General features: G+C 43.3%; 2 protein-coding genes across 7 annotated transcripts in view; one reads left to right on the top strand and one right to left on the bottom strand.

Moving 5' to 3' along the window:
• The window catches only part of SLC35D4 (solute carrier family 35 member D4), a 104,775-nt gene that overhangs the window by 70,312 nt on the left and 16,160 nt on the right, over positions 1-18,303 (top strand). For 2 of the 5 annotated variants that reach the window (XM_075023138.1, XM_075023128.1), the window contains one exon: positions 10,091-11,448. The exons of 2 other annotated variants lie outside the window; for them this stretch is intronic. In XM_075023138.1, the coding sequence (XP_074879239.1) occupies positions 10,091-10,108 (18 nt within the window). In that variant the 3' untranslated portion in view covers positions 10,109-11,448. Of the gene's footprint in view, positions 1-10,090; positions 11,449-18,303 lie in introns of those variants that run through there. One more of the 5 variants, XM_075023139.1, reaches the window with a different exon arrangement.
• Positions 1,437-18,303, bottom strand: part of CABLES1 (Cdk5 and Abl enzyme substrate 1) — a 76,093-nt gene continuing 59,226 nt past the window's right edge. The window contains exons 7-10 of one of the 2 annotated variants that reach the window (XM_075023120.1): positions 17,952-18,055; positions 7,865-7,971; positions 6,729-6,936; positions 1,437-5,129 (exon numbers count right to left, since the gene is read on the bottom strand). In XM_075023120.1, coding sequence (XP_074879221.1) covers positions 4,989-5,129; positions 6,729-6,936; positions 7,865-7,971; positions 17,952-18,055 — 560 coding nt within the window. In that variant the 3' untranslated portion in view covers positions 1,437-4,988. The remainder of the gene's footprint in view (positions 5,130-6,728; positions 6,937-7,864; positions 7,972-17,951; positions 18,056-18,303) is intronic. The other variant, XM_075023121.1, reaches the window with a different exon arrangement.

The raw sequence follows: 18,303 nt of genomic DNA, 5'->3' as shown, positions 1-18,303 counted from the left end.
AACTTCGTTAAGAATAGCAGCTGCTGCTGAGGACCCCATCCCCGAGTTCCCACAGGGGAAAGATTTCAGTTTCAAGTTAGATGAAATACTGACATGAGTTCAAAAAGTTATAAATTAGTCATCAATTAAATTTCACTGCAAACTGGAAGGCTTCTTCTGGTTTGAGGAATTAAGACCTGGAGCATCTGTCTAAACAGTGTAGCAGAGGCAAGGGTCCTAGCTGATTCTGGTTTAAGATGATGCTCAGCAAGATTATGGAAAGGGGTGTATGACAGGCTACAGGAATGCGTAGAAAAGGCAAATTGGCTAGTAGCCAATATTTAGCTCTCACTAAGGGAAGGAAGTGTTTGCTGCTCAAATCAGCGGCAACTGCAGCAACTTCTTGGTTCCCCCTGCCTTGCTTTGAAGGTATACAGGCCATTTTCCAGGATCACAGTTCCTGCTCTTTTCCAGTAGCACACTATGAGCGCTGCCCCTCCTCTCACTGTTGGTCCTGGTATTTGCTGCTGGGGTCTGGGCAAGGGTTTTTTTCATAGTGACTGAAAAGCTCCCCTCTGAGCTCATCCGGACCAGCGGCCTCCAGGCTGAGGCAGGGAGTCTCCGGCTGTATGGGCTCACAGTGAAGTCAGTGGGAAAAAACAAGGTTTAAGATTTCATAAAGGCCTTTATGCTTGTGTGCAACTTTCTTTGAAGGGATGCACCTTAAGTTTCTTTTTCCTCCCCTCTTCACTAGAAGTTTTACAATGGAAGATGAGCAAATTAAGTTCAAATCCGTCTCTCACACTCCTTCCCTTCCTCCCCAAAGGTGCAACTTGGGACAGATTTCAGTCTCAGCTAGTGATGTTAGCATTGTTGCTGTGATTGCTCAGTCTCTCACCTTGCTAAACTACTTTTACCTTTTCTTTTTTTCAATGTTTAATGTGGGGCCTGGTGCTAAAATCTTTTAGCAGCGTGGGAAGGTGTTACCGTCTCCTAACAAACTACTCCTTATTGCTTCCAGGAAAGACTTATGCTGTGGGCTCCATATTTTAGGAGGCTGGAGCAGTTAGCTGCAGTATCATTTAAAGACATTACAGACTATCCCAAAGAAGCCACTGCCTGTTAGTAAGTAGTTGTGGAAAATTAGTAGTAAAGCATTTTTCTGTATATCTGTTATGTTCTGGGGATAAATCCAGCTAATGTTCCCATTGCCACAAATATGATTTACAGCTGAGGGTCTCTAGAGAACCCAGACAGTGATGGGTGGAGGTAAGGAGCCAAACCTTCCACAGAACTTTATTAACATGGAATGAAAATGCACAATAAATAGGTGTTGTTTGGTGAGACCACCTAGCTAGGTGTTGGATTTAGGGGGTATCGCAGGTGGAAAATAATAGCTTGAATGCCAGCAGGTGGTGGATAATTGGGTGTGAGCATGCATGAATGTCCAAAACTGAACTTTCAACCTTCCAAGTGGAAGCAGCTGCTTGTGATCTACAACTGGTACAGGGGCCAGTTGTAAATTTTGCTACCACCTGCACTAAACCAAAGTAGCGTAACCCAAATTCTCCAGTGAACAAGGGGTTGTGAGACACAAGCAATGCTGAGGAGCCTGCTTGTACCTCATTCTTCTGCACACCGATGGTTTGGACCAGGAGAACCAGGGCTTGGCAGCTCCAGGAGGAGGAGCTGGTGCCAAAAAGAAGGACTTTAAAAAACCAGCAAACCCAGAGCAATGGTCTGTGAAGAAGAAGATTAAGATCTTGGCTGGAGGAAAGATCCTGGAAGTGAGGGCTCTGCAGGGAGACGAATGCCAAGAGATGGCGAGGGCCCTCAGGCAATCCCACCATTGGCTTATTAATAAGCAGCTTTATTTCCCAGAGGAAGACAAAACCAAAACCATTTGACACATACAAATGAGAGAACGGAATAGTTTTACATACTGTCAATGGTGGAAAAGAGTCTGGGTTTTTCAATTTTTTTTTTTAAACTTTTATTTCTTTTTTTAGAAAAGGAATAAACTCTGCATGGTAGAGTGTACGGTATATAATTTCAAAACAGAACAAGTGATATGGAATGGATTATTTTCCCGAACTATTTAAACTTGAACCTAAAATCATTTGTAAATCAACACTCATTACCATGTAAGACAAAGGAAAACAATCAACATGGTTTTTGTTTGGTACAGATTTCCTCTACCACTTCAGCCTGAATTTTCCCAGGGTTGGAGAGAAAAGGGGGGCAAATCCTGCCCGTTGTCCTAACCATAATTGTACTGACCAAGCTTTGTGCTCTGAAATCTAGCATCATATGGCTTTATATACGTTCCTAAGTGAACAGTGCAACATCATCATCGTCTTAAGTGTTTATTCCACATTCAAACTGTAACTGAACATCACTCTGAAACCCTTTCCCGCCCCCAAAACAACAAGAAGAAAAACAACGAAAAGCAGAAAGTCTCCAGCAATCAGATTTCATCCCAGAAATCTGTGTAAACTGTAGATCAGGGTTGGGTAGCAGCACAGAAGACAAAAGATGTGACAGCATGATTCAATAGCGTCTCTAAAGACTACTGTAAGACTGTCATTCTTTAGTCTGCATCTTGCAATCACAATTTGCTTTTTCCCTGCAATACTATAAAGCAACATAAAAAAAAATCAGACTCAAAAGCAAAAGGTAGAAGCCTTTACAGAAAGGTAAAGCTTCTGCTTAGCCTTGAGTGGTCACTATTAGAAACAGATCTCTGCAATCAGAAGCAAGTCTTGAACATATATACACGATTTCAGTGGGAAGGGATGCAGCCAAGGATGGAAGCCCCCCTAGCAGACCCGCAGACCGTTTTGGCTTGTAGGTCAACACTGCACCGCCTTCTTGGGCTGAATAAACCGGCAGGGCAGCTGTAGGCATTAGGCGTGTTCCAGGCTCTTGGCTCTTCTGTTCCTTGGCTGCGTGGGGGCCGGGAGGAAGAAGAGGAGGAGGGAGCAGGAGTGCCGGCAAGGACCCCCCCTCCCCTCGCTCCACAGCCGGCCGAGTGACGTGTGGGTTGCAGCAGCGTGGGGCGTTGCACCGGGGAGGTTAAGTGCACGCTTTTCTCTTTAGCCCCTCCTCCCCAATCCTGTTGGAATGTATCTATATCAGTAATTAGATAAGTATTAATAATAACTGTAAGCTAGCATAGTCACCCTCCCCCTTAAAATGGAGGGAGAGCAACAGCAACAAACAAATTGCCATTTGTCCTGGCATGTGTAACCTTTCCAGATCCTGTAGAGCAATCATACGCAGGCATTTTTCATATTAGAATTTAAAGGAGTCAAAGCTGGTAAAGAAACTGGATGTTTCCTGGCCTAACTGAAGGAAATAATAAAACTGATTTAAGTAAGAGCGAAAGAAAGTAAGCATTAGTGTGTTTACATCCTCTGGTATGTCCCACTTCTCTACGTTCTGCTCACAAGCCCTTTCCATACTCTGAGCAAGCACTCCCAAGCTTAGAAAGGTAAGGCTTCAGCTAAAATCTCACAGCTGAGATTATTATTTATTTTATATAATTACCCTAAATGTAAGTATTTGACTTTACCGGATCCATGTGGGGCATGTCAAGGGCAAGGCTTGTTAAGTGAACCAGCACAGAAGAAGACTGGACAGGGGTGTAATCCCACAGGATAACAGCAATTGGAACGATGTCCGTAAGCGTGGCACTAGCATAGTGTGTATGTAGCATCGGGGAGCTTGGATGAAACCCTCCAGCTTTCTGGGTGTCCAGTTAGAACCAGGGAAGGTGCAAGAAGTTTTACTATAAAACTCCAGTAGTGAAATGTCTAAAGGAACTGGACCTCTAACTTCAATGGTCACTGATTTTCAGTTTTGCACAGTCAATTCTAGTTAAAACCCAAAACTTTAATAGCTGATGCCCCTGCTGTTGGAGCCTTAAGACACCTGTTATACTGCTGAGCCCTACTCTTCTTATTTTTTATTTTTTTTTTAATAAAACACTGTTTTAAGATAGAGCACAATAAATGTGCTTATTACGCACTCTAACATAGAGCACAGAAATACAACACTACAGAGTGCAAGTCTAACCATCTCCACAGTGGGAAAAGTGCGAAGGTTAAAAATATGCATGTGGCTTAACACAAGATATTTTTAAAAAACATGACATGGAAATCTCATACTAATGCTTTCATCTTTATCACAAACATGACTGAAAACTTAAGGTCAGTTGCTGATCCTTCTCTCATAGTAGTAGTAGTGTAATCCTTTCAAAGGTACAATGTTGGAAAGATCAGAGAATAAAAAAAACAAGTGTCCAAAAATGATCCCATTTACCACTTTTCCAGTAGTTATGTTTTTCAAGAAGTAAACACGTAAGGTCACCTTGATCTTCGCCATCGGTAACTGATATACTCGGAAACAGCTAAGCCAACCACCTGGACTGAGATCAGCTTGGTGTCGCACACGCACACACACACGGATACACACACAAACACCCCACAGGAAAAAGTGCACTTTCAATTGCTGATACAAAAATAGATTGGCACATTCTTTTTGACACAGTGAAGATATCATCTTTAAAAGCTTTTTCACGTTAAGAAGTCCTCTTGGAAGTTGCAGCAGGTCTGTAGAAAAAGCGCTATGAGAATGCACTCACGTGGGCTTCCAGGGTTTGTGTGATGGGGAGAGGGGTGGTCATGGAGGCTGCCCTTCAAATTTTCGCCTACTTTTTTAGCTGTAGTCCCCACAGGTAGGGTCAGTCACCACCCAGTTTCAGCATGTTAACCATTTACCAACAGCTCAGTCTTCACCTGCTTTGAGAAAGTAACGATATGTAAATTTGTCAAAGCTGAGAGTCTTAGGTTGATGCACTGTTTCCTATATGTTGCCGGAAAAAGTATTCTGGGGAGAGAGAGAGAGTGAAGTGTTAGGAGTCTGATTTTGCATTTCCAGTAGTAACTGCGGCTCAGGAGAGCCAAGCGGGAACAGTCGGGAGCCCCTTCCCCGCAGGGCAGCCAGTGCTAGGAGTTCTGCACTAAGCGTCTGTAGTGCGGCATCACTTCATGCTCAGGAAGGTGGAGAGCAAACTCCAAGGCCACCAGCACCGGGAACTCAAAGGCAATCAGCTCTCGCCTGTTCAGCCGGAACTTCTCTTCCAGTTTCTGCAACGACAGCCGAGATAAAAATACAAATAAAAACGTCTTTGTGAATAAGGATCTGACTTTCTAGTGCTTTCTTACAGATGACTTTATTCAGAACACGCATGCTGCTGTCATTAAACCTCTGCCCTGCTGGACTTGCATGGCTCTAGGTTTAGAAAATGAGAGCAGGATGAACTGAATCTACTGATTCCTTACTATGGAGGTGAACATACAAAGCTCAGCCAGCCATGCTATTCCTGACATGTTTGTCATTTCACTCATTCCATCTCCAGCAGATACATCTTCTAACGATCATAGTGATTACCACTGCAGGAAGAGGAAACTCCTGGCTTCAAGCAAACATCAAAATCACTTGTGTAATGGAAGACACACATCTCGTAACTGCCCACAAACTTCCTGCACTGCTTGAAATCACTGATTTTCCTTTCAGCATTAGACTGTGTTACAACACCCTATTGGGGAAGTTATTTCTGCTACAACTACATACATTTGACATTAATACCTCAGAGGCAGAAGGTGTCATTTGCAACAACCATAAGAACAGTGAGTAACAGAAACTACTGCCCTCAAGGGGGATGAGATGGGTTTCATAGTTGGCTTTCTGCTGTAATGTACTAAGCCTCCCATCTGCTCTGCTGTTTCACTGGATTTGGATGCTACAAGTAGGCAACCAGCTGTTCAGGAATATTTCTGCCCCTCCCCATCCTCTTGCTATGATCTCCCTGGCTTGCTACTTCTCTGCCCACTGGGTCTACTGAAAAGCTCAATGTGTCTTAAGGATGGACCAATGTTTCAGTATAGCAAGAGATACCAGATCTTCCAACTCCCACTGGGTTGATTTTTTTTCTGGTTATTCGGAGAGCTTTCTAACAAACTGACTGTAGACCCAGCTCTGTGACTGTGGCAGAAGGGTATGAGTTCAGTCCTGTCCCCCAACCAAGTTCCCATGTCTCCTGAACCGAGTGAGTTGGTTGTAGCCAAGTACCCAGCTACCTGCCTAACTTTCTGTAGATTAAATCAGATTGGTATCTCAGTGCTTGCAAAGAATTATGCAATAACACTCCCCTCTGTTAACTCTTTCATATGGAGTGGGTGGAAGACCAAACACCTTACTCTACAAAAAAACACTTGGGGTGAGGTGTTCTAATGGAAACACTTTTTTATGTTTTCTTGCCCAAATGCTTAACATGATGAAAGAAATACAATCTTGGTAGTCTATTAGACTCCCTCTGAAATTAGTATCTGCATTTACCTCTCAAAGGAGAGTCGTTATTGACACGCTTGAAAACATAATTAAAAGCAAAATGAACTTCCTGAAGGTTAACTTTTGACTTGTATTGACAGAATGGTGGTCAGATACCTCTCAGACCTCACAGTATTTGACACCAGGGTCTTCAGTCACATCAAACGAGCTTCCCACGCCTCTGCAGTGACACTGATCACTACTACTTCCACATAAATGTGTAACAAAAAAAAGGTATTTAGCTGGCTGTACAGCTGGAAACCTAGAGGATAGCGTGACCACTGACAAGCAGGCTTGCGTAGACCATACACTAGCACTTCATGTAGAAGGAACACTGGAAACCTATGGATACGTACATCTATAAGATGCTTGACTTCATGTTTTCTGAGGTCACTGCCAATTTTGGCTGCTAAAAGAACACAGGCTCCAGCACAAAGCTTTCTATTCTGCTTGTTCAGCTTCCCCTTGAGAGCGAGCTTCTCAAAGTAGACAAAGGCCATGGCCACTGTGGGCTCTTCAAAACCACATTCTTCTTGAGCAAGCTTGCGCATTTCTCTCTTCAAGCTGAGTAAAGAGACCAGACAAGTATGCTGTGAACTGCGTTTTAAGGCATTTCTCATTTCACCCTAAGAGTCATCCTTTCAGAGATTCCTTCTTAGTCAAATGGAGGGGAAAAGTAAAACGTAATTTTACTGGGCAGATATCTTTATGCTCTGTTTTGGATACACATTTCACAGCACATTTTGACCTCAGCCTTCCCCCTCACTGCCCCCAACAGATAGTTGTGTCTAACTATAAAAGCAACTGAAAAGCTTTTGACATTTTTATTAATAATATTTCATCAGAAGTCTTAATCTGCATATACTTGATTTAGTAACAACAGCTTGATTACTTGTGCTCTATATGCAGCTTTGCTGCTGGTTACGGTTGGTCAAATCCATGTCTTTCCATGTACTGCAGTATTGTCTGGTTAGAGAGCAATACAACTCAGTATCCTTCTGGCCACTTCAGTCAAATGAAATTATTGCTACTTCAGTGAAGCAGTATGTCTAGCCTGTTACACTGGAAACAGTGATGAAATACTACTTTTCTGTGAAGCTGACCACTTGTTTTGCTTCTGGCCATGCTCTCTGGACAAGGCACAAAAGTCAGCATTTCTCTTTCCTCAGTCTTTTTTTAAGTTCAGTGCCATGAGCTTGGAGAGCTTTTTGTGTTATTTTTCTGGAACTTTTAGTATAGTGCATGCCCAGCTCACATCCTCATCCCACTAGACGTCGTGTTTGACACCTGACTGGTACATGTTTGTACATTCCCCTATCTTGTTTACTCAGTCCACTAATCAAAGCAATCATCTGACTTATTCTGCACCTCTGCTGGTCACTGCTCCTGGAAGATCAATCAGTGCTGGGCTTCCCCTCATGTACAAGAGCAACTGCATTGAAATGTGAGACAACTGCATCATGTTGCAGCCTTACCAAGCTTTGCAACGTACCTTCTTATTTTACTGAGGGTTAACTTGATGTGAGGGAACTTCTCCTTAAAGGTCTCATTCATGTCCTTCTTGAGATCTGATGGCTTCACATAGTCTATGACTGTAGTCTGTAATACATGGTCAAGAAAGAATTATTCTTTTAGTTTGTAATAAACAAGATCACTCAATTACCAAAAGCAAGTAACACCAAACAAGTGCCAGTCAGTCCCAATGCTTTCAGTAGAGGGGAAAATTCAATCTGAATTAAGGCCACATTTGTTTCTGACTGCTCTGTCAGAACAAGCGACCTGAAATCCAACATGACTGTTCAGTACAAGCCCTGAACAACACATACCTTATTAGGATCCTCCAAGTATCTCTGAGAGTGAGTTTAAGTGAAATGCAGGTGGATAAAACCTAGCTGAGGTCTTGTTAAACCAAAATAAATCATCACAATAACTGATTTGATGGCCAGATTTTGTGTGCATATCTCCATGCAGTTCTGAGACATATTGTGAGTTTCTCTCAAATTGCTTCTTCAAAGCAACCACTGGTACAAATTCTTGATTGCCACCATGTACATTTGTGATAAAATAGGTGATTAGCCTACACGGCAGGTAATGCAATGGAGTGTAAGACAGTAATGCTGTCATAAGCTATGCAATAAGTGGACAGAAGTATTGAGTTAGGACAACATTCAAAGCGTACAGTCTATTTCCTTTGCATTGAGATTTCTATTCCTTTTTGTCACAACCTAAAGAATTTCCCCAAGTAGCAGAGGGACCTCCCAGCCAGTACTGCAATGCCAGCATTCGCATCTACGAGTGAGCAGCGCTTCTCTTGTTCCTTCAGTATTAGTTCAGGAACAATTTTGCCCAAATCCTCTGTCACCACTCACCTGGCCAAATTCTATCAGTTGTACAACAAATGAACCTTCATTTTGGGGATGTGCCAATTCTCTTCCCAGCTTTGGCTGTTCTGCCCCTTGGACAGAAGCAGGGAAGAGCCCCAGGACAGCCAGGGGACAACCTTGTCCCCAGGCATCCAGCTCCTGGCCAGCTTCAAGCACGGGCAGTGGGAGAGCAGCAGTCTGCAGTGCAGTGCATTCTCCTTCCACTAAAATAACTTCTCCCTTCTAATTTCCATTTATGATTAACCTGTGTTATGGCAAGGGGCTGTTAACGCTAAAGAACAAGAGGTGGAAAGAGGCGTGCAAAACACTTGCTGCATGTTATACTTTTATAAAAGATGGAGCCTCACTGTATTATATGTATCCTCATAGGAATCTAAATCAGCCCAAAAGACTGACTGCCTATGCTTGCAGGTTTTTTTCAAAAATTAAAATGGAAGGGCTTGGGGAGGAGAGAGTGTAATGGCTCTAGAGAGCAATCAGACAACTCTTGTTATCTGATCGTGTCCTTGGCTGGATCAGAAATAAGCATGAACGGGAGTAAAACACACCTAACTTCTCCTGCACTTTATTTAGGAGCTATGGTACTGAAATAATGGGTAATTACAGGAAATTAAAAGAAAGTGGAGTATGCCCTAAATAGCCCACAGTAGTATTTGAGGTAAACATTCTGTAATAAAGAGGAAAAAATCAGCTTCTTGCTACAGTGCACTGTTATGGCCATACACACTATTCTGCTATGTGACCTGCAGTGTGAGAAGCACCATCTGTCCAGATAAATTGTTCCTCACTATGTCCTGGCAGGTAATTCTGCTGGGCACGTCACACACAACAGTTTTGTGCTGTTGTCTTGAGTATAAAAGTTTGCAAGCCCCCTCCGACCCAGTTACGTGTTAAGCACCAGTCCAAATTTTGCTAAAATAAAGGGGACAATTTATTACGGAAATTCTGTCCTATTAAGGAAAGCTGCCAGTTATAAGAAATCATCAAAAAGGAGAATGCCACACCAACCCCCTTCAGCCACCCCTGCTGCCCTGCATGCATATGGATGAGCTTGAGCGCAGGTCCAGGCAGATGCTGCAGTGCCACTGAGGTTAAAATTTCATACACTATCTTGACACTGAGGCAGGGCAACATGCTACCATGCCTAAATAAAAGGAAGAGAGGAAAAGACAGGGAGGAAAAACCTTCCCTAGTCAGGGCTGGAGGTAAAGGCTTCAACTGAATGTGTGGGTCTGCCTGGTTTTAATCTTGCTGAGGTTGGAAGGACGTAGGCACGCACCCGTGCGGCCATGTCTCTGTTGCAGACAGCTTATCATGTTCTTCATCTCACCCAGCAGGGCTCAGCCCTCTGAAGCAGAAGAATGAAGATCTTACTAATTACTCCTCTCCTGTCTTTCCCTGGGATGTCGCTGCCTGCCTGCCTGCCCACTCCTTGGTTTTGTTGCCAGAGGATCATCAGCAAGTTGGGTGCTTCTGACACACAGATATGCTGGGAGTTTTATGTGTTATTAACAGGGTTCCTCTTAGTACTGCTATAAGAGGACGATTGAAACAAGCCACATAACATAATTTGGACCTGTGCCATCTGCTGCTCAAAGTGCAGAAACATTGGTCCCTGCTGCTCTTTCTTACGTAGTCAAGAATCTCTAAGCACATAAAGGTTACCTGCTATTAAATCCAAAGATGATTTTAGTTACTACCAGTATTTTTTGGTTGTCTTGGGCAATTCTAGAAAGACTGAGCTCAGTGTTACTGTGCAGAGCTATACAACACCTTATTTCATGCTTCACTGCAAAACTAACCGCCTGTTGTTTGCTCTCCATTACCATGGAGCTCCTTAGTTTTATCTTAATTATCTCCCTCAAAGTGATCACGGGTTTTTCTGGCAGACTTGCCTTTGGCTCTCTCCAGGTAATCATCCTCCCCGCACAGAGGAGGATGCAAACATGCACGAACCTCACGTGCAAGACAGAATCCCCTTGGCAGCACAAACGGCCCAGCAGCGGACAGAGGGCCTGACCGTCCTCTGGACTCAGCTGAAGGGCCGCACAGAAATTACGCTGGACAGCAAGTTTCAGTTGCTTTCACCTCTAACAAGCAGGTGCCAGCGTGACCCCAGCTCCAGGGGTGACTGCGCGGAGGGGGAGCGAGCCTCGGGCTCTGCCACACAGCAGCGGCAGCCCCCCGGGGTGCACCTTTCCCCACAGACGCTCTGCAGGCACTGACTGTTTTACCTGGGACTCCTCCAGGCTGTGGGAGATTTGCCAGAATTCAGCTAAATTCTCTTTAGAAGGAGAAAGGCTCTTTTTAAAAATTTTATTTAAAGCAAAGCACTCAGAGGCTTGAGAATAAGCAGACTGCTTAAAACTGAAAATGGTAAGGAGGTACGGCTATTTTTAAACACAGAGATTTGTCAATTTTGTCCTGTTGATAAGAATCTCTCCCCCCTCCTCCCGAATTCCGAAGACTGTTGCTTCCTGCGAGACAACAGTCTCTACGATGTAAATCACAATAATGAAATCCAGATGAAAGCTGGTGTGTGCTGGTTTTGATTCATGTAACAGGATAACGGCAGCATGTTTGAACACACTGGCTCTAAGGCAGCTGTCTCATCTTGTCAGTGCCATGCTGGAGACCTCAGCTAACTGCCCTTATTCTCAAGAAAAGGAATTGTGCAACTTCTTCCCCCTCCCCCCCCTTATTTTTTTTTTCCATAGCTGCTGCAGAAGCCAAACTTTGTCTGAGTAGTGGGATGGTGTTTGCCCAGCTGGTGCCTGTAGAAATGTGTGCATGTGGGACCCTGCCCACCAGAGAGGCAGGCAGCAAAAAAAAAAAAAACCAAAACCAAAAACCTATCTGTTGACAGGTAATTTAAAAGCAATGCTGAATTAGTGTAAGTGATTGAAAGTATCTGTTGACAGGTAATTTAAAAGCAATACTGAATTAGTGTGAGTGATTGAATCAGTTGCCCCTTCTGTTTCTGACCAGACACCCAAGCATCCCTCCCGCTGTCATGCCATGGCTGGGGCACAGCACTCACGAGGCTACACAGAAATCCCGGTCCCCAACCCCACTCCTGCCCAGGGCACCTCCTGCACCCCACGAACAGCTTGGCATCAAGCAGCAACCCCCACTGCTGCCCCTGCCCATGAGGAATGGAGCAGAGGAAACCTCTGGGGTAGCCCAGCGACCCACGAGGGCCAGCTGGTATCTGACATGGGAGGGCTCTGCCCTAACAGCATCCTTTGCTGCCTGCTCTCTGCTTAGCGTTTACGCTTCTGTGAGTCCCAAATGAAGCTGCCATGTTGAGGAGAAGACATGACTGTAAATGCCGTGGATTTTTGTCTGTCCGAAACAATTCTGGTATTGCCTGTGTAAGAGCACTGTTCAACATCGATGTCCCAAATTTTATGAAGGGCTTGCAAATATTTCCCTAGAAGGAGCACAGCATTTTTCTATCCAAACATGCTTTCTTATAGATAATGTATTCCCTACCAGGCAGGCACTCAGTACTCCCAGAGCTGTCAGACACATGAGCGAGGCACTGGGAACTACCACACTCTTTCTCAAATTCTGATCTCAAATGTTTGCAACTTCTGTCATCCAGAAATGTCTGTCTTGTTTCTCACAGCTTATTTGCACAAAACACATTTCACTTCAGTATTCAGCAATACTCCTTCATGAGCTCTGTTCACATTCTCTGTATACAAATCTGTGTATGTGTATTTTAGTTTGGCGATGGAAGTTGCACAAGACAAATGAAAGCCTTGATATATGGTAGCTGCCAGATGCCTGGATGACATGATGAATGCTTCGGCCGAAGTCTGTACTCTGCACACTTTTTGCATGGCTGGCAGTTTTGAACTTGGAGGTTAGCTTGTGTGTTATTCACAAGTGTTTTCAAGCAGCTGCTTTCTCATAGGAAAACTGTATATATAGTTTCATAAATATGGGAGGAGGGAGGATGCCTGAAATGGTTGGAAAGACTGGCAAGATGAAATATTGTTGAAAATAAATCCTACTTTGGCATGCTACCAGTAAAAGATGATCTAGCCTCAGATGCCTCTATCACCTGCTTAAGAAGGATAAAATCAGAATAAAATAGGTGAATAAAATAAAAGATATATAATAGGTTCTCTTCAGCTGTCGTTACTGTGTACCCCTGATAAATCTACTTCACAGAGAGCAGACAGAAGACTGGTACCTTTAACAGACTTTCGGTAGGTCAACACTAAGTTCTCAACCACATAACAAATGAAAAGAAGTCAATGACTCTGTGCTGCCTGGCTACCTTAATGCATACCATAGGTGACCAGATATGTAGCTATAAACTGTCAGTAACCTAATTCATATGATTATGGCTGAAGATGCATATATATGGGAAATCCTGATAGAGCAAAGGCTTAAAATGGTGATGGAAAATGGAAGTGATTCCTTATTTATAATGAAAAAAAACCTCAACAAAAAAAAAGGAAAAGGAAGACTAAAAGACAACTTTCTGTTGTTAGAAAGTTACTAACATTCAAGAATCTTAAACTGAAATCTTTTGAATTTCACAAAGCAAATAATCTCAAAACTGCTTCTTTGAATTAAAGTACATGGAAGGGTGCCAGTTTATTTTATATGGTTAACACACCGGAATAATTCTCAATTAATACAGTGTGTCATTGTTACAAAACTGGTTTATTGGAGTCTCAGCCAAATATAGCATTAAATGCATAGAACACAGGGTTTAAATATGAATATATAGCACCACTGTGATCCTCTGCTCCCTGAGACTTTTGGGTACAAGGTCAGCAGCTGATAAAAAAGAAGTCTGGAGCTGCTTAATTTACAACTACAGAAGCAGCTTAAAGAATAGGGTGATGGCACCGAAGGACGCTGGCTGTAGCGGAGTACTCCTGACCTTGATGCTCCTTGTGAAAGACAGAATGGGGAAGCAAGAGACTGAATGCGCTATATCATCATGCAGGGCTTTTGTTAGACAAAATAGCCAGGGCAGCAAGCAGTTCTAATTTTAAAATCACATTGGAGGACTAATATTTAATAACGCAGCCTGGCTGTGCTCAACACTAGTGCAGTACCTGGCAAATGCAGGCTGACGGTCAGCCCGCTGTAAGAGCACTGCAGACTTTTGCGACATGCTTTTTTTATTAGTGGTGTAGAGATGTCAATTTATTTTGACATAATTAAACCAATGCACTGAAATTGTACTTAAGTACCCAAGTCAATTTCCATGTGTATCCCTTGGGCACGGATAGATGGATATTGCAGGGATGTTATTACACAAGGGTCACTCAAAGTCAAGATGCTACTGATCTGGGCTTTTCTTCTTTTGCTGCAAGTTTTGGCAGTGCACAGCAGCCAGCTAACACACTCCTGCGTTTCTGTGCTACCAACAAAAGCAGGACTGCAGGGTCAGCCTCACGCCTGTTGCCGAGTGAGGTTTTTTCCTTCTGCACGAAAGGAGTTTGTTCCTGCTGGCAAGGATGCAGGGAGGCCAGGGAGGCACTGACAAGTCTGGATGTACGCCGGTCGACATGAGACTCTAGCAAAGAAATTACTGCTCTGTCTGGTAGATAAAGTTCCTATTCTAGAGAGATTTAAGAATCTGCAAGAATTCCTGTTTTAGCAGTATCAGCCAGGAAGACATCTGTTAACCGTGACATGATGTTTCCCTCCTCCCCCTGGCCTTCAGCATGAAATTTTTCTACCTCTTACTGTTTACATTGTGGCAGAGATTGTAGACTTTCCTACAAAGATGACACAAAGTGAAATAATTTCTCCGGGGTAGACCAGGATTTAAATATGACTAATACAATTAATAGAAGCTGTAGAATTTGTGTTGGGTAAGTACTGAAGCTGCTTTTTCAGAATCATCCCCTGACAGGCTGTTTGTGGGTATTACTTTTAGAAATGCAACAGGGAAGTGTATACCCTTTCAAGCCAGGAACTCCACTGCAAAAAAAAGACCAAACCAAAAGCACTTCTCCTTCCCCACAGCTATCTTCAAGGAGGAAGCTCAGCTGCTCCTTGAAAACAGCTGAAGACTTGCAGTTAAAAATCCTCTGCAAGTCAGGACTAATTCAACTCAGTAAAATTACAAGACTATAAAGTCAATGTCAGTGATAATAATAAACTTGGGCTCCACAAAAATGGAGGGAACGGCATGCCGAGTGTTAACTGCATGTATTTCAGAGTAAAATCCAAGCCACACCACACATTTTGTCCGTCTCATGCCTCAGGATAAAGCCTGCACTGTTTACTGATGCAGCATTCACACAGACCTCAACACAGTTTTACCAGTGGAGAAATCCTGGCCTGCAAAGCACGAGCCCGGCTCCCAGGAGTAATACCGGTTGGTGCATGCAGCTCTATCCCGCAGCCAGTGCTGCAGCCCAGCATCCAGCCTCGCTCATCCACACCGCCACGTGTTCACATTCCTCTCGCACACCTTCCCCCCATTGATTGCTCTGACATCCATAAGGAACCGGAGAGGGGAAATATCTACAAGCTTGCAGCTGCCAAGCATTAATGCTAAATGCTGGCCAAGTAACGAAACTTTAATTACAAGCTGCAGCTCTCCACACACAACAAAATGTTTGGCGCTGACATCAGAGCCACTCTCAGCTGCTCCGGCACTTGTGTGAGGCAGTAATTACACCTATATTCTGCTCAGGACCAGAGACTCTGTATAGCAGCTCTACAGTTCCATGGTCATTTGGCAGAGATCTGTCACTACCACGATGGCTGTGCACGGTCAGGAAAAAACCACAGGTTTCTCGCTGGCCTCAGACTGCAATTTCCTTTAATTGCAGCATACGCCGATTTTTATATTCGAGGAAGAAAATGACTTGAAATTACAGCCTATTATGCTCCTGTTCACGCTGATGTGAAATGCAGGGATGGGGAAAGCCAGCTGAGTCAGGAAAGTCTAATATGGATGCAAGTAAAGTCTCCCACATAGCCAGTATGGCCCTATATTCACCAGTTCAGTGCACAAGCTCTTCTCACCCACAGCTCGAGTTGCAAAGTCCTATTTAACCTGCAAGGTCCCAGGACATTCTGGCACTGCCTCTTCTCCCTTCTCTTGGCTGAAGGAAGCACCAGCCCCTGTGAAATCTCTCAGCCGAGCACTGAAGAACAACCACCCACTCTTCGGTTTCTTGCAAAGCTGCGTAGCTCCTGCATGGCATCACAGCTATGCTGCTTCAACCAGGGGCAGGCGAAATCCTTGAACAAGAGAGCTCTTGGCACGTGCCTGCGATTCTCACCAACAAAAGAAACACAGCACTTAATGTCCTTCAGCCCCTTCTTAGATTAGTGCCTGCCTTCAGAGAGGGATATGGGAGTGCTGCAGACCCTCAGGCAGTGCTGAAGAAGTGATGGCTGGAAGGCAAATTCAGGCAAAAAAACCCAAAATGTCAAATAAAACATGTTTCCAGACATGGCAGTAATTAACTGCTAGAGAAAATGAAAAAGCAGGGAGACCCCTGTCAGTGCAGATACAGTCTAGACAATGACATTGATTTTAACAATTGCCCTTGAAGTACATTTTTCACCTTTAAAGTATCTAGTCATACCTCTGTCACAGTGGAGATCCCTAGTCAGCTCCTTTTTGCAAAAAGGGTACAAACATAGACCTCAAAATTCTGTGGCTAACCAGCATATGGAGAAGAAGGGCATCAAACACCCACTCCTGGGCAGAGACCTCCCCTGCAGGACACTGTCCTGGCTGCCCTATTTTGACTCACCCAACCATCTCTACACCAAGATGAAAAAGGATCAAAGATCTCAGGTGATCATAGAGGACTAGAGATTGCCTGGCACACATTCGCAGCCTGAGGAAGGTTAGAAACACAACCATGACTGCTAAAACTATGTTCACTTTGGATGCTGGTTAACAACGTCTTTCTCTTTGAGGGAAGACAGTTTCCTGTCCTTGACAATAACCGTATCAAAACCTAACAAATGTTTTTCCACCCAGATGTAGCTGCCATAAAAGGTTGATGCTTTGTGGGTTGGCAGCCAAAAAATAACTTGCCAACCCTAAAAGTAAAACTGGCTGAAAGTAAGCAGAGGACATACTGGACTTCCCATTTGAAAATTTAGCACAAACACAGCCTCAGAGCTCAATTAAGCCTTTTTGTGCAACAGGCAGAACACTCCTGTCAGCAAGGAGATAAGCTTCAACCTACATGAAACACTTAAAATCCATTTATTTTTAAGAAGGAGCACCCAAAAGCCCTATTAACAAATAAAGACCAGGGTCGGGGCAGAAGACATCCTACAAAGACTGTATCTTTGCATACATTAGCAGTTTCTTAAATAATATCTTCTGTTCCAAGTTAAGTGAGGTGATGGATGGCACTTTAGACCTCAGTGTTTCAAATCCTATCCTATTTGTATATAGGTAAGAGTACTAGTTCACCACTTTGGGGGAAAAAAAAAAAGTTTTCCCTGCTGCCTACTACTACTTTGGATGCATAATTCAGACAGATACACGGTCACATGCATACAATGGCACTGCATCTTGCAACAGTCCTGCCAAAATAGCACACCAAAGTCTACAGACTTGGTGTAGCTGAAGAAAGGCTACAGTAAGTCTCTCACCACAGAAAACACTGAGTTAGAGCACAGACCAAGGAACAGGTATGTGTCTGTATTGTTACGGGTTTGGATATAGTGAAAAACATACAGGCTCTGCTCATAATTGCTGCAATTAAAGGAAGGACTATCCTATGGTGAAATAAATACCTGGGAAACAAAGGCTCTACTAGACACCAAAGTGCTGTTCCAAGGAGTGAATGATAAGCATCAAAACACAATACAGCTTCATGACTTCAGAAAAACCCTAATGGGCATCCTCCTATTTGTAGTAGATGCCAATTAGAGGAAGTATAAATTTTCCTCTGAATGTGAGAGAATAACACATTGTTTGAACAAGCCTTTCATCTAACGCATTTACGAAATATAGCAGTAATAAAAGCGTTTACTTTTGTAATACCTCCACGAGTTTGCTTTTACACGTCCTAGTAAGTAACTGTCATTTAGAACAAAGCATTCCAAACATCTGTTATTAGTAGATTAAAAATAATAATAATCTTCTTAAAATATGGCCAAATGTAACCTCAACCTTCAAAATATTGTTACCAAAATTTATCTGTGCTACACCTAATTTTGCATATCACTTACCATGTATGAAGGAAATATTAAAACCCGCTTATGTTTGCCACATGGCCATTGTGGATCATCTAAAAGATTTGGGTCGTATTCAACAAAGTCTCCCAGGTCGCTACCTATAAAACAATGGTAAATATAAGAAAGGAATTCATTACATGAAGAAATTTCTGGACTTATCAGAAGTGGCAAACGAGTTCATAGATAATGCACAAGATGATCTTCATGCAAGATTTTTGAAAGAGTCAAAAGATTTCTCTAAATCTTGAAAACTCTAAGTATTTCAATACTAATACAATTTGCAAAGATATGGAGGACCTACAGCTTATGAATTACTTGGTAAATGTGAATTTAGGGCTGAGAGAAC

Source organism: Buteo buteo, chromosome 3, assembly GCF_964188355.1.
Source record: "Buteo buteo chromosome 3, bButBut1.hap1.1, whole genome shotgun sequence".
Classification (NCBI taxonomy): Eukaryota; Metazoa; Chordata; class Aves; order Accipitriformes; family Accipitridae; genus Buteo; species Buteo buteo.
This window is presented reverse-complemented; position numbering and strand designations above follow the sequence as displayed.